This window comes from Neovison vison, chromosome 10 (genome assembly GCF_020171115.1).
Source record: "Neovison vison isolate M4711 chromosome 10, ASM_NN_V1, whole genome shotgun sequence".
NCBI classification, from domain to species: Eukaryota; Metazoa; Chordata; class Mammalia; order Carnivora; family Mustelidae; genus Neogale; species Neogale vison.
The window spans coordinates 552710-566996 of NC_058100.1; the positions used below are offsets into that span (position 1 = coordinate 552710).

The 14287-nt window shown below is 65.8% G+C and overlaps 2 protein-coding genes across 8 annotated transcripts; both read right to left on the reverse strand.

The window, feature by feature from the left end:
• Positions 1-960: 960 nt before the first annotated feature.
• Positions 961-9698, reverse strand: CRTC2 (CREB regulated transcription coactivator 2). 7 transcript variants are annotated; one of them, XM_044266402.1, is made up of 16 exons: positions 9520-9698; positions 6845-6946; positions 6651-6767; positions 6110-6171; positions 5458-5526; positions 5179-5282; positions 5049-5078; positions 4843-4907; positions 4693-4742; positions 4337-4581; positions 3635-4038; positions 3325-3444; positions 2391-2660; positions 2108-2188; positions 1728-1908; positions 961-1599 (listed from the first exon to the last, which is right to left on the reverse strand). In XM_044266402.1, exons 1-16 carry the CDS (start codon positions 9670-9672, stop codon positions 1379-1381), a joined length of 2274 nt encoding a protein of 757 aa, XP_044122337.1. In that variant the 5' UTR covers positions 9673-9698; the 3' UTR covers positions 961-1378. The 7 variants fall into 7 exon arrangements, with proteins under 7 accessions (XP_044122337.1, XP_044122333.1, XP_044122338.1 ...); XM_044266398.1 differs by lacking the exon at positions 9520-9698 and adding an exon at positions 7346-9138; XM_044266403.1 differs by lacking the exon at positions 3325-3444 and having other exon boundaries at positions 9520-9697.
• Positions 9699-10257: 559 nt separating this feature from the next.
• Positions 10258-14018, reverse strand: SLC39A1 (solute carrier family 39 member 1). Its single transcript, XM_044266405.1, has 5 exons — positions 13991-14018; positions 13752-13867; positions 13314-13562; positions 13022-13152; positions 10258-11828 (listed from the first exon to the last, which is right to left on the reverse strand). The coding sequence occupies exons 3-5, from the start codon at positions 13498-13500 to the stop codon at positions 11172-11174; spliced, it is 975 nt and encodes a 324-aa protein (XP_044122340.1). The 5' UTR covers positions 13501-13562; positions 13752-13867; positions 13991-14018; the 3' UTR covers positions 10258-11171.
• Positions 14019-14287: the final 269 nt, after the last annotated feature.

Genomic DNA, 14287 nt, shown 5'->3' on the forward strand with positions numbered 1-14287 from the left:
CCGTGACCCCGCCGCGCCCGCCCGGCGCCTGCAGCGCGACCCCTGGCGGCCGGGAGGGCCCCCTGCACGCAGGCGGCGGGCGCCGGCCGGCCCCGGGGCCGGGTCACATGCCGCCAGGGCGCCTGGCCGCGGGCCCCGGGAGGCCCAGGCTGCGCCGACCCCGCGACGCCCCCACTCCCAGGTCTGGGGCACCCTGCATCCCCTGCGGGCCTCGGCCACAAGCTCTCGGTTCCCTCTCCGGAAAAGGGGGCTTGGGAAAGAGGAAGAGCTGAGGGCGGCGCTGCGCGGTGTGCGAGACCCGGAGGCGGCCGGTAGCGGCGGGGACAGGAGCGGAGGGCAGAGGCTCCTACGGCCGGAGGGCTGGCAGCCCGAGACAGAAAGAGGAAGGCCCGTGGGGACCCTGCGAGCAGGCCGGCTGGCACACAGGGACAGCGGAACAGAGCCGGCCGGGCTGGGAATGCGGGCGCGGGGAGGACGCCAGACGCAGACCCGCAGCGCAGACCCGCAGCGCGAGGTCAGAGCCTGGCCAGGTACCACTTGTCTTCCAGGTTCTCTGGGATTAAAAGGCCCGTACGAAAGAGGGAGCCAACCCGAGCGCTGCCCGGCACCCACCCGGGGCACAAAATCCTCCTGGAGACCCTCCCTCTGCCAGGCGGTCCTTGGGGCCAGCTGCTCCCGGGCGGGGCGGAGGTGGGGGGACAGCAGCCTGAGCGGGCCCGGGGCGGGGGGGGGGGGGGGGGGGGGCGAGACAGGACACAGGAGAGCCCAGGTGCTGTCCGGGGAGCCGGCATCCAGTCACGACTGCCACATTCCATGCTGGGTACAAACTCTGAGGCTGGGGCCCTGCCATGAGCCACAACAGTGACAGGAAGATGCAGAAACCCTAAGAGACACAAGGGCCTGGCCCCAGGGATCCTCTGGATCCCCAAATGCATCCCCAAGAGTAGACACCACACCAAGTGTTTGATATGATTTTTTTATTAACATATAATATATTTAATAAAAAATAATATCCACTCTGGCTCTCTCCTCCACTGCGAGGGGGAAGAGTTGGGAGGAGGAGCTGGCACTGCCCACCCCAAGGCCTCAGGGTCCCCCTTTCCCCCCGGCCTTCCAACAGGCTCTGACCTCCAGACAGACGGTTCAGGTTCAAAGTTACAAGTGCTTCAGGCCCTCCCTGCAGCTCCCCCAGGCCCGCCCCTTGTGCAGAATTCAGGGGCCACCTGGACAAACCCCTCGCTTTTTCTCATTCCTAGGATCCCTCGTTCACGTGAGAAAGAGGATCTGGGGGCAGAGTGGAGTCTCTACTGGCCAGGGGGAAGGGAGGAAAGGGACAATGATGGGGCACGGTCACGGAGAGGGGCTCCACCAAGGCCCCTCACTGCAGCCGGTCGCTGCGGAACGAGTCTTCCACAGCAGGATCGGGCAGCAGCGCACAGGGGTCACTCAGCATGTGGAGCCCTTCCAGGCCCAGCGGTTCCATGCGCAGGTCCTCCTCCAGCCCCAGCCCCAGCCCCAGCCCAGCGGCTGGCCCCTCAAAGCCGGGCACTCCGGCCAGGGCCGCCGCAATCTCCTTGGAGAAACCTGGGGAGGACTCCCCTGTGTGGGCAGAAGAGACGGGTGAGGCCCACAGCCCGTCCACTCCTCTACAAGCCCTAGGCCTCCTGATGCACTGGGGAATGGACCCTCCCCTCCTACTGCGCCCCGCCGCCCCCCACACCGCTCACCTGGGAGGAGGACGTCGGGCCCTGAGGCGTGGCGGGAACAGTGGGTCAAGTTCTGGTGGTTGAGGGCACGAGGGTCCTGGAGGCTACTCACTGGCCCCTCACCCCCTAAAAATCCAGGTCCTTCAGAAAAGCCAGGGGGATCCAGCGCCAGGCTGGCTGACGGGCTCTCCATGGTGAACTGCTACGGACACACACAGGGCCCGAGGAGGCACTTCAGAACGGGGGTCCCACTGACCCTGCCTGCCTGGCAAATACGTCCCGTTTGCCCCGCAAAGCACGCCCCGCCCCCGACCGCAGAGATCAGAGCAGAGACGGGGAGAAGGTCGCCAGCAGAGCACAAGCGGCAAGCACCGGGCCCAGAGCTGGTGTGGGCGCCGTACCTGCCGGGACAGAGCGTGGGCATGCCCGGGAGAGAAGGCGTCAGAGTGGCTGTCGTCAGCAAGCGCGCTGCGCAGAGCCGGCTGGGGGCAGCGGCAGGAGCAGGGGTCAGACGCAGGAAGACAGAAGCCTCGGGCTGGCAGAGCTCTGCGCTCCAGGGGCCGGAGCCTCTCCCCCACCACCCCGGATCTGCCAATTCAGCGTGCACCAGCGATGCGGCACAGGGGCCCCTCGAGCCCACCCCCCACCCCGGCCTCCCCCCTGCTTTTGGACCCGGGTACTCACACTCCCCAGGCCGAAGTCACTTCCTGGCCGGTGGTAAGACGGCTGCCCTTGCCCACCGGAGCTGGGCGGGTACAGTGACCCGAAGTGCAGTGGCCGGCCCAGGGGCTGTCCCCCAGAGGGCTGCCTGGAGCAGGCCTGGGAGGTCAGCCCCGGCTGCTGCAGAGGCTTTGGGGTGGCCGGCTGGCTGGGCAGAAGCAAACCGGGGGGGCTGTATGGATATGGAGGCAGCCGCTGGTCAGTGGGCAGTTTGCTGGTATCCAAGGGGACACCCTGAAGAGAAGCAAGGAAAGAGGAAGAAGCTTACCCCTCGGGAGAGCCCCTCAGCCAGGGTTTCCCACCCTGTGAAGCCACAACCATCCTCAACACAAACGTGCCAGCGCTCCACGGGGTGTCCGCAATCACCCGCAATCACCGCGCACATCAGGACCAGAGCAAGCGAGCGCGGCCACCACCGGCCCCCCCAACCCCCAACCCCCCGCCGCAGGTGCACGCCCCGTGGACTCGAGGGCAGACACGGGGAGAGCAGGAAGGAGGGAGGGAGGTCAGGCTTGATCCGGGCTGCAAGGGAGCAGAGCCCCGGTGGGCCTGGCTGAAGACCTTCCCCAGAGGCACGGCCCGCCCATCCCTGGGAAGGGCGGCGGCCGAGAGAAGGGGCAGGGTTGCCGCGCAGCTGGCCACTGAGGAAGGAGCCCTCCACTGGCTCAGCCCCCAACTCTTCCTAACTTGCTAAGCGAGCTCAGGAAGTACTTTCCCTCCGGGCAGTGCCCTCCTCTGCACCACGAAGAGATGGGGCTCCGTGACCTGGGAGCCCCTGACTCTACGAACGCTGCGGAAGAAGAACCGCGGTGGAACGGGGTAGGACAGGATGGAGGCGTGAGAGACAAACCCACGAGGAAAGCAGCTGGGGGAGAAGCAGGGGAGAAAAAGCTACTACCTGCGGGGCTGCCCCTGGCTGGGCCCAGCCTAAGCACAGCCCGTATGCGGCTCCTGGGACCCTTAGGACGGCAGCCGTGTCCCACAGGTGAGGGGCCGAGGCTCTCAGCCCGCACAGCACCTGTCCCAGGATGGGGTGGGGGTGGGGCGTGAACCGGGAAGCGGCTCACCCCCGAAATGAGAGGCACAGAGGAAGGAGGAAGCTGGACGAGAAGCACAGGAGCGAGGACGGCGTCTGAAGAAAGGGACGTGGGAGGGGGCGTGTGGCGGGAAGAGAGGAGGAAACAGGGACACAAGGCGGCCACGCGTACCTGAGTGATGGAGGACAAGGTGGGTGACATTGTTGGCGAAAACTGTTTGGGCAGCTGCTGTTGGGACCTTCTGGCTTCAGCTGGGCCCGCGGGCAAACTCAGGGGGCTGAGGGGCACACGACGGTGGCGGGGGGAGGTTCCGGGGGTCGAAGGCGGGTAAGGGGGGGCACCCAGCGCGGGAGCCGAAGCGGAGGAGGAACTGGAGGAGGACAGGGCCGGGGCACTGAGCGAGGGGTGGCCCAGGGAGGTGGCGGGCAGTGCATGGCGGGCCAGGGAGGAGGCCGGCAGGGAGGGGTGGCTGTGGGAGCCCTGCAGCTGGGGCTGGGGGCCGCTCAGGGAGGCCTGGAGGTTGGGGTTGCTCAGGGAGGACTGCAAGGACGGGAGGCTGGGAGGGGACTGGAGTCCTGCAGGCACAGACAAGAAGCACGGACGCCAGCGTTACCGACGGGGGCCGGGCTGCCTTCTGCCCAGAACAGAGAGCAGCGACCAGACGATGAAGTGGCAACACAGTGTCCTCCCTGCTCTGTCCCTGACGGTGAGGCCGGCACGGCCCACCCGGGGGCTGCCCGCCATCACCTTTCGAGAGAAAGCCGCGCCTGCCGTGTGGAAGTCCTGGGGAGGACTGGCGCGGGCGGTCACAGGAGGCTCCCGGACCAGCCCCCCCAGCACCCCGCCCCCCCTCCAGCCGGGACCGCTGCTCACCCGGCGCATCGTAGCCCGCGCCAGGGCCCAGGCCCCCGCTGATGCCGAGGTGGGTCAAGGTGTGGGTCAGATTGGAGGTACTGTTGCCCCCGCTCAGGCTGGGGTAGGCCATCTCCTCCGGGTCCAGGGGAGTGGGCAGTGGCGGGGGGAAGTGCAGGCTGGTGAGGTCGGGTAGGGAGCCGCCCGTGTTCATGGCAGGTGGGAGGCCGGGCACGCTGGCAGGCTGGTGGGGGGATGGGAAGATGCTGCCGGGGACGGAAAGAGAGGGGGACATGGGGGCAGAGGTCGTGGAGCGGGCACAGGCCGGCCTCCCACGGTTCCCTCGGCCCCTCGGGCAGCCTAACAGAGGCACCTACTTAATTCCAGGGACTTCACAGGACCGAGGTCGGGAAGAGGAGGAGGACAGCTGAGGAGAGAAGGAATAACGTGGGAAAGGAGGCCAGGGCTCCGGAGGCCGGAGGCAGCCCCGCCCCGCAGAAAGAAAGGGGAAAGTGGGCCACACCGACCTTCTTAGCATCCCATGGCTTCAGCAAATGCTTGTCGTCCAGCACGTTCTCCTCAACAGCAGGGACTTGAAAGAGAAAGACCGGACCAGCGATGAGGCGGCTGGAAAGGCCGAAGCCGCCCAAGTGAGCAGACCCGGCACGAAGCGCCCAACACCAGCCCTGAAGGTCGTGGGCATCGGTACCCGCGCGTGGCGTGGGACACATACCTCTGGAATCCACTTCACCATCCAGAAAACCTACAAAGGATGCGGGACAGTTGGCTACAGTCCGGACTTCTCTATGGACTTCCGACTAAAGCTCCTCAGGTCACTCCCTGCCCGGGGCCAGGCCATTTACCTCCACGGCGGCTGGGCAGGATGCTGGGAGGGGCAGGGCCTGGATAAGTGTCCTGAGGGCTGGGGTTCATCACGCTGGTGTGAAGGGCAGAGTCAGAACTCGTCCTGGGGGGGCGGGGCGGGGGGGGGAGCGCAGAGATGAGCTGGGTGGGACCTTGTTTCTGGTCCCCAGGCCCTGCTCAGCAGGGGAAACGCTAGCAGGGCTGGGACAGGAAGCCGGGGGGAGGGCGGGCAGACAGGACAGATAAGAGAGGGGCTCTGAGACGGCCAGGCCCATCACCTGTTCAGCGCAGACGGGAGTCGAAACATCTGGCCCTTCTCCGCAGGGAAACTGCCCCAGGGCACCGCCCTGCGGGGGAAATACAATGTCAGGACGAGCAAGGCTAGCCAGGCTAGCAACACTCGGGAGAGCAAGCATGGGGCTGGGGAGGACCAGGCCACAAGCGGAAGACAGACAGGGCTGAGCGCCCAGGGCCACGCCTCCTTCCTGGTTCTTCTGCTACCTGGACCCCTGACCCTTCTCCCACAGTCAAGCTAAGAGACCTGGAAATTCTCAACTTGTCTCTGCCGGGACCCGCTGAGTAAGAATCCCGGAGCCCAGCAGCCATGCTGGTACAAGCACTGAGGATGACTTGGCCCGGGGAGGCCCGGACACCCGGCGGCCATGCTCCCTCCCCAGACGCACACACCCCAGGCAGCCACCGTGACCATTGGTCCTGCACTGGCTGGACCCGGAGGCCTGGCTGCCCATGTCAACACGGCCAGGGCTGGACTCTGACCCAACTACTGCGCCCGCCCCCACCCCTCCCAGCCAGCCGTCATGGAGGAAGGATTGTTCAACGCCCGGACCAGCAAGCCTAGCCCCAAGCCAAGCTCCCTCCAGAGACACAGCTGGGAGTGGACAGGAGATGCTGTCTGCCCTAGACACTGACCTCCGCCAGCCAGACTCCGGGGGAGGAGACAAGTAGGCAGGACCATAGGGCGAGCTGTCGACGTGGGCACACCAGTTAAGGAGAAAGGGAGGAGGGGACGGGGGACACAGAGAACAGAGAAGCACAGGACACTGGAGCAGGTGGACGAGCTGCTCAGAGAAGCGAGCACCTCCCTCCTTTCCGTGAGGGGCAATGCCAGGGCCAAAGAATGCAAGAGAAAAGGGAACCGGGCCCAGCAGAGCTGGTAGAATAAGGAAGAGTAACGGGAGGGGGCGCGGGAGGCAGGGCAATGAACGTCTCCAAAACCGAAAGCTACCAAGAGAAAGGGGAGGCAAAATGTGAAGAGGGGACCAGACCCCCTGCGGCAGGAAACATACGTCCCCCATCACAGGTGCCATCGCGGTCACACGGGCCGAACGGTGGCTTTTCTGGGAGGCCCGGAATGGACGGGACGGAAGCACACACAGAGCCCCTCCCTCCCATGAGTTCCCGCGGAACCCCGTCGCCTCCCCCGCCTGCCCCCACGCCCCGGGAAGGATATGTGGCGGGGGTAGCGGCGGAGCGGGGACACCATTCTCCGGGGGTCTCGCTGCACGCGTTCCACCAGCCCGTGGTGCCGAGTGCCCCGAGACGAATCCAGAGGCGAGTGGAGGGGGCTCTGCCGGGAGAGACAGGTAGGTCAGCAGGGGAGGTCGCCCGCGAGCCCGTGTTCCCCCTCGGCCGGTGTCCGCTTACCTGGAACTCAGTCAGCCCACAGCCAATCTGGTTGACATTAGGCAGAGAACCGCCGTAGTGGGAGCTCCTCGTGTAGGCCAGGCGCAGCTTCTGGGCCTGTAACTGAGAGGGAGGACAAGCGGGAGTGTCAGGGAAGCTTCTGACCACTGCTCCTGTGCCATCTGTCTCCACGGCATGCCGTCCCGCTGGTGCCGGGAGGTGAGGTGCCAGGAACCGCAGAACCGGCCAGGCCAGGGACACGCCACCCGCATCCACGGCGCTGACGGCTGGCGTTACCCAGCCAGGCAGGGTTTGATGCTCTGCTCGGGGCATGGCCCAGTTGGCATCTGTCTAAACAGAGTCCCCGAAGGGTTGCCGGCAGCCCCCAAGCTAGTCCCATGGGGTAAGTCCCGGGAAGGGGGCCCATTAGGCACCTCCACTTTCCCTTCCCGGTGTGCCAACTGCTAACTGGAACACGAGGGGACGGCCACAGGGGGAGGCCACAGAGCCATGATCACCAACCTCCTTCCTTCCCGCTCCGGACGGCACAGGCTTCTGGGCTCTGCCATTTGCCTCCCTCAGGAAAGCTACAGAGCCTGTACCACCCAAACTAGAACATCTGGGAAATGACGGCTCTCCTCGCTGGAAAACCAGTCCCAAAACCAAGAGGCAGACTTCTTCTAGCTCATTCAAAAGCCCCTGGATGGCCAGGGGAGCCTTGAGACTGGGGGTGACAGAGGGAGCAGTAACCCTGTTCAGCCCGGCCTGCTCCCCACTTTGGGGAGAGGTTATCTGGCCCGGCAGTAAGACGCCACAACCATCAGTCTGGCAGGCTGATCCTACAGATCCGAAGTCCTTCTGCGGGAGGTGAATGCCTACTTCTGAGGACCGCTGCAACAGCCAAAACACAGACCTAGGGCAGCTGGTGAACTTCTGGGGGTCATGCATTGCTCTGCTGACCCCAACATCAGAACTTTCTGTTCCAAGAGGTCAGCACACCGAGTTCAGCAGACACTACGGAAACCGCTGGGCCACTCCAGATTGCTGTTAGTACGCGTGCCAACACCTGCCTCCTGTTACCGTCGGCCCCAACGGCTGTGTGGGCCTCAGCAGAGCCCTCTCTGCTAAGCTAAGCCCCAGATCCCTTACCTCCAGCTTTAGACTCTTGGGTTCCCAAGCCCCGGCCTTGTATGCCCACCCGACGTCAATGAGCAGCAGAGAAGTAATTTGCAGTAGCAAAGCGGGCACAAGGGGTGTTTGGACAAACCACGTTGCTCAAAAGACAGAGGCCTCAGCTCTGAGCTTCTCACAGCCTTTCTGCTTGCGCAAACCCTAAAATCCCACCCAGCGGCTGCAGGAGTCCGAGCCCAGACAGAGGACAGGGCCTCAAGCAGAGGCTCCGGCCCACGTGCCTGCCTCCGTCCCCAGCACGACCAGAAGCTCCGCGGCGGAGCCAAAGCCGTCTTTGCTCAGATGGATCACGACCCTCCAGCACTGAGAGGGAGCTGTGGCCAGCGCCTCCGACCTGCTTCCCCACTAACGCTCTCTGTTCTGACTCCCATGAACCAGGACACATGGTCTCTAGAGACCCAAAGGGGAAAACACAAAAGAAAAACTAACAGTTGGGGAGACACAAACAAGAGCACAGCCAGAGTCACAGGCATCGATGCAAACCAGTCGGACAGGCAGAAAGAGCTCCCAGCGGTGCTTCTGTTCCCCCCTCTCCCCCGGAGCTCCTCCTGGATCGGCCTGTGAGGGACCCGAGGCGGCCGTACCCTCAGCTGCCGTTCTGAGAAGAACGTGTCCCTGCACGAGGACTGCACGCCAGCAGGACAGACTCCCGCCCTCACGCCCTCTGATACTGGGGCCTGGGAAGCAAGAAGCGAAGGCCAGAGGGGCTTCACAGGCAACCGGGCCGGGGTGTCTTCTTTCTGGAACTGCTCAGGAATGAATGTCCCCTACCCACAGGCGACCCTCCGAGGAGGCACTTTATAACCGACCCACAAAGCAGCCATCTTCCTAGAAAGCTCAGCAAACCTAACCTACAGCCAACTGGTGACCCGCTCTGGAGCTTCAAAGTCCTGCGTCCCCTCCGCGGCGGCCAGGGCAGAACATCAAGCGCCGTCTGTGGGCCACGGACCTCACCTTCGTTCACGTCAGGAAACCACAAGAAAAATTTGAAAAAGGAAGCAAAGGGAAGGGACGCACGAGGGGACTTCCTGCCCCCACGAGACCCAGCGCGGCGGCGCAAACCGCTCCCCGGGCCTTTCCCGAAGGCACCCGAGCGGCGAGAGGACCGGCGAGACGGACCGGACCGCAGGAGATGCCCGAGCCGGAGGCACCGGCGGCCCTTGCCCACCCCCGCCGCCGCCCGAGCCCCGGGGATGCTGCAGGGGCGTCCCCCCGCACTCCGCCGGGGATGCCCGGGCCCGCCGCCGCCCGCGCGGCCCGCGCCGGCTCCCCCCGGCCCCGCGGCCCCCGCCGCCTCCCCCCCGGCCCCCGCCGGCTCCCCCGGCCCCGCGGCCCCCCGCCGGCTCCCCCCGCACGCCCGTCTTCCCGCCCCGCGCGGCGCCCCCACCCGCGCCGCCCGGCCGGCGGCCGCCCCGCTCCGCCTCCCTCGCCGCGGCGCCCGCCCCCGCCCCGCCTCCCGCTCCGGGACGGCGCCCCCGGCTCCCGCTCCCCCGGCGGCCCCTCACCCGGGTGGAGCCGATGTCCATCATCACCTCCTCGAAGGCCGCCGTCTCCTCGGCCTGACGCTGTTTCTGCAGCGCGATCTTCTCGCTAAACTTGCGCGGATTGGAAGCCGCGGCCGTGGCCGAGCCGGGCCCGTTGGCGCCCGCCGTCGCCATCTTCCCCGTGCGTCCCTCCCCGCCACCCTCCCGGACAAGCCACGGCCCCGCCGCGGGCCCCGGCCGGCGCCTCCAACCGCAGCCGCCGCCGCCGCCTCGGCGAGCACCGCGAACCCGGCCCCAGCCTAGCCCGGACCTGCCGCGCGCGGGGGCCGCCGGGAACTGTAGTTTGTTTACGTGACCCCTGCGCGGGCCCCAGGCGAGCAGTCCGGACAGGAAGCGGACTCCATTTCCCAACAGTCCTGCGGCTCCGGGGCCTGGGAGCCTGGCTCCTCCCCCGCGGCTCCTCCCTGCGCGGAGCCCGCCGGGAAGAGTAGTTCTGAGTTGGTCTCGAGCCTCGGAGCGCGGAGGGGAGCGGGATGCGGGCGAGGGAAGGATTCGGGAGGAAGGGGAAGGGGTGGAGACAGGGCGGGAAGAAGGAAGCAACAAAAGAAGGAAAATCTGGGTCTTCGGGGAAGGGGCCTCCGCGCCTAGAGAAAACGAGAGCGGGACTATCAGAACAGCTAGAAACGTCTGGGACTCAGGCCCCTCAGACGGGCCACGTGCCCACCCCTTGCCCAAGACAAACGAATCAGACCCTGTACAAACGTATAGAAACATCTTTTATTTGGGTAACAAGTCTCAAAACAGGTCAGTTAGTAAAATAGATTCTAGAGGACGTGGCTCTATCCACAGCCCTCCCTCCCCAAAAATGGCTGGGGGTGAGCCCTCCCCTCGGGCTCCTCTGGTATAAAAAAGTTTGGCAGCTCAGTGTTTGTCATCTGGGCCCTCGGCAGCCGTGTCGGTGTTCAGGATTCCTCGGGCGCCAAGCGGAGCGGGGCCTGGCCTCAGCCCTGCCAACCCTCCCCCAACCTCAGCTCAGCAAACAGGGCTGCCTGGAAAGGGCAAGCAGGCCCCTCACTGAGATGTTGGGCCGGGTCCAGGGCCATCACTGTGCTTTTTGACAAAGAGGGAAGGGATTTATTTGGCACTTTAAAAACAGAGAAGTGAGCAGGACTAGAGAACCCAGTGAAGGTACCAAAACCGGCAAGAAGAAGCCATTTGGCATAAGTCCTCTGGAAGGAGGGAAGCGGGAGATACGGAGAAGGAGCTAGGAGAAGCAGCAGTCCACTCCCCCCCCTGGTGACAGTGGGCAGAAACGGGCTAGAACCGCAGGACTGCTGACTCTGGGCTGGGCCTCCTCAACACCTCCCCATCCCACAGCCGCTGGGTACAGCCCCCCAGGCTTCCCACCACCAGCCCGTCCCTGTACGTAGTGTCTGACCCCGGCTTTCCAGCACTAGGTGTCTTCCCCAGTATGCATCCGCGATCATGTCCTTAGTGATCTGACTATCCCTTGGGGCCAGGCTCTTATCTACCACATCCCTCACATTGGTCAGGCCGTCCCAAAGACTCCATCCCTGTCTCCCAGAGAACTCTCTGACCCTCCATCCTCCCTTCCCCGCTCCTACTCTTATACGCTGGGGAAGGAAAGGAAGGTCAAGGGCCCCTGGAGCTCCCTAGACCTGGATGAAGAGCAGGCCAGTGAGCAAGGCAAAGCCCGCAAGGAGCAGAATGACCTTGAGGATCCTCTGCTCAGAGGTGGCCAGCTCCTGGGGCAAGATTTCCAGGAAGGTGATGTAGAGAAAGGTGCCAGCTGCCATGCCTTCCAACACAGACTGGGCCAGCTGGTGCAGCGGCCCGGCCGACTCAGCCAGAGCCGCCCCCAGCCCGATGCCCAGAGGGGTCATGCATGAGAAGAGGATCCCACAGCCAGCCACCACCTGTGCCCGCAGGTGGCTCTGCAGCAGCCGCAGGGACAAGCTGACCGCCAGAACACCCTTGTGGAGCAGCAACGCCAGACACAGCTCCACGGCCCGGGCCCGGTCCCGCTGCAGCCCCACTGCCAGTCCCTCGAACACCGAGTGCAGGGCCAGGGAGAAGACCAGTACGCAGGCGCGCAGGGCTGAGGGGGCTGCTGGGGCTCCCCCTGACTGTGGGAGCCCTGGCCCGTCGTGCCAGTGCTGAGGCCCACCGTTTGCCGCTCCCAGCAGAGCCCTTGTCTCCTCTCGAGGTGGTGGCCCTGACTGCTCCCTGTAAGCCAGTGTGATCTGCTCCATCACCAGGACCAGGAAGAAGCCCATTGCCAAGATGAACTCTTGCAGGGGAAACTGGAGCTGTGGGCAGACAGGGCCGACGGGCCGAGAGTGGGGAAGAGCCGTCAAACTCCGAGTCTCCAGGAGTCCCAGGGACGCAGACTTCTCTCGCTTACACAAACACACCCACAATCACACAGATGAGGCCCAGCCCAGAGTCAGCAGTCCGGCTGGTTCTAGCCCATTTGGGCCCTCTGTCACCCGGGCCGGAGCGGACGCGACTTCTCCTAGCTGCTCCTCGGATCTCCTGCTTCCCTCGCCCCACAGGAGCGCCACTTGCGGGACCACACAGACGCCAGCTTCTCAGCTTCGGCACTATCCAAATTTGGGGTTGGACAATTCATTCTGGAGGTCTGTCCTGTGCTCAGTAGGATCTAACAGTCCTCATCTGTACGCGTTAGATGCCAAGAGCAAGCACAAAGCCTTCCTTCCCTGAGCTGTGACAACGAAAACGTCTCCAGACACAACCAAATGTTTGCTGTGAAGGGGACGCAAAAACCAGCCCCCGCGGCCAGTGGCTGGCACAGATTACACAGAGTGGGACAAGAAGTCACACAGGAAGGATCACACGTTGCCCGCCTCTCCAAATGCTCACACACAGAGCCACACAGTATCATGGGGCCATCAGACTTACACACAGTCACACAGGGCCACGGGGCACTCAGTCACAAAGGGTACATCCTGTGTCACTTCCCCAGTCTTAGGAAGAGGAAGAGTGCGGGGGACCTTCCCAGTACCTCTGCACAACTGTGTCAGTTTTTCCCCCTGAGACTTTCCCTTCACGCCCTACCTCCTCGGGTTATGGCACCTTTGGTCCCGGACTCCAGGCCTCCTACCCTTCCCAGGCCTGCAGGGCGCTCTACCGCCAACCTCTTCAGCAAAGTGGCGTGAGAACATAGCTGATTCTTAGAGGCTGGGGCTGAGAAACTCCCGGAGGAGGTCACATGCCTGGCCAGAGGCTCCTCTCCACGTCCCGGAGCGCATGGCAGTCACAGAGGGACTGGGGACTGGGGGATGGGGGTGGGGGAGCACCACAGGAAGTTATTCCCCATCACTAAAAATCACAATTCACAGGGTCCCATGCTCGGTGCCTTCCGCACGGTCACAAGGTCACGAAGCACTCCAGGAAGGGATCCGAAAAAGCCCCCTCTCCCACAGCGGTGTGACTGAACACCCCCACCCCCACAGGGTCACACACAGCAGCCAGAGCTCACCGTCACGTGCAAGGCCGCTAGGGCCTCGTCTATGGCCGCCAGGTAGTCAGGCAGGAGGTCCAGGAGACAGGTGGCCAGGAAGACACCCCCCGCGAAGCAGCTGATTAGGCTCAAGGCTTTCTGCCGGGAGGCTGGACAGGGGAGCACAGACGGGAGTGAGCCTGGACCCCCTCGAGCCTCTCTGCCCCAAGCAAGGCTCCCTCTGCCCTTCCTGGGCCCAGGGGACCCTCTTCAGCAGCCGGCGCCCTCCCTAGGCCCAGCGCGGGCGGCAGCGGGGACCCGAGAGGCTCACCGGAGGCTTCGGGGTTAGCCCCGGGCCGGCGCAGCGCGCAGACGGGCACCAGACTGCACAGCGCGGTGAGCAACAGCAGCAGCACCAGGGCCCCGACTTTCACCTCCAGCCCCACGGGCCCTGCGGGTTCCGAGCCCACGGCCTCCGGGCGCCACACCAGCAGCTCCGGCTCTCCCCAAGGCCCCATGGTGGCTGCAGCGGCAGGCACGGCTGTCGGACGGGAGACACAGCGAGCGGGGCGGCGGTCACCTGCGGATGGGGCCGAGCAGAGCGGGGGCTGGTCCGCGGAGGGGGGCTCCCTGCCCCCGCCGCCCTCCGACCTCCCCGCCCCGTGTGGCTCGTGCACGCCGGGCCCCGCAGCCCGCGCGCCCGCAGACGGCTCATCTAGGGACCCCGCGCGGGGGTTCCGGCGTCGGGGCGCCGCGGGTGTCTCCTTACCTTCCCCTGGAGCGCGGCCCTCCGGGAGAGGAGAGGCCGGGGCCCCCGCAGGAAGGCGCGGACGGAGCCGAGGGGGTCGGGCTGCCCGAGCTGTCGCGGGGAGCGTCGCGGGCCACCTGGGCAGGGCGAGTTTGGGGCTGGATCACTCCCCGCTCCCGCTTCCCCAGCGCCGCGCCAGGGGCCCCAGGTGGCGGGGTCGCGGCCAGGCCGCCCAACGCACGGCGGGGGCGCACACTCACCTCGACAGGGTCGCCCCCTCCGCCGCGGCCGCTGGGTTCCGCCGCGACCCGGGACCCCGCCCCGCCGCGTCCCGCCTCCCCGCCGGCGCCGGCCAATGACGACGCCCGGAGGGCGGGACCCTACGCGGAGTGACGTGCCCTGGAGGCCATCGGAGGCCGGGGGCGGGCTGGCGGGGGGCGGGGCGGGGCGGGGCGGGGCGGGGCGGGGGGGGGCGAGAGGGCGGGCCCAGGGGCTGCGGGCCGGGCGCGGCGGGGCGGTCCGACTGGCCCCGCTGGCCGGAAGCGCGAGCGGCCGCG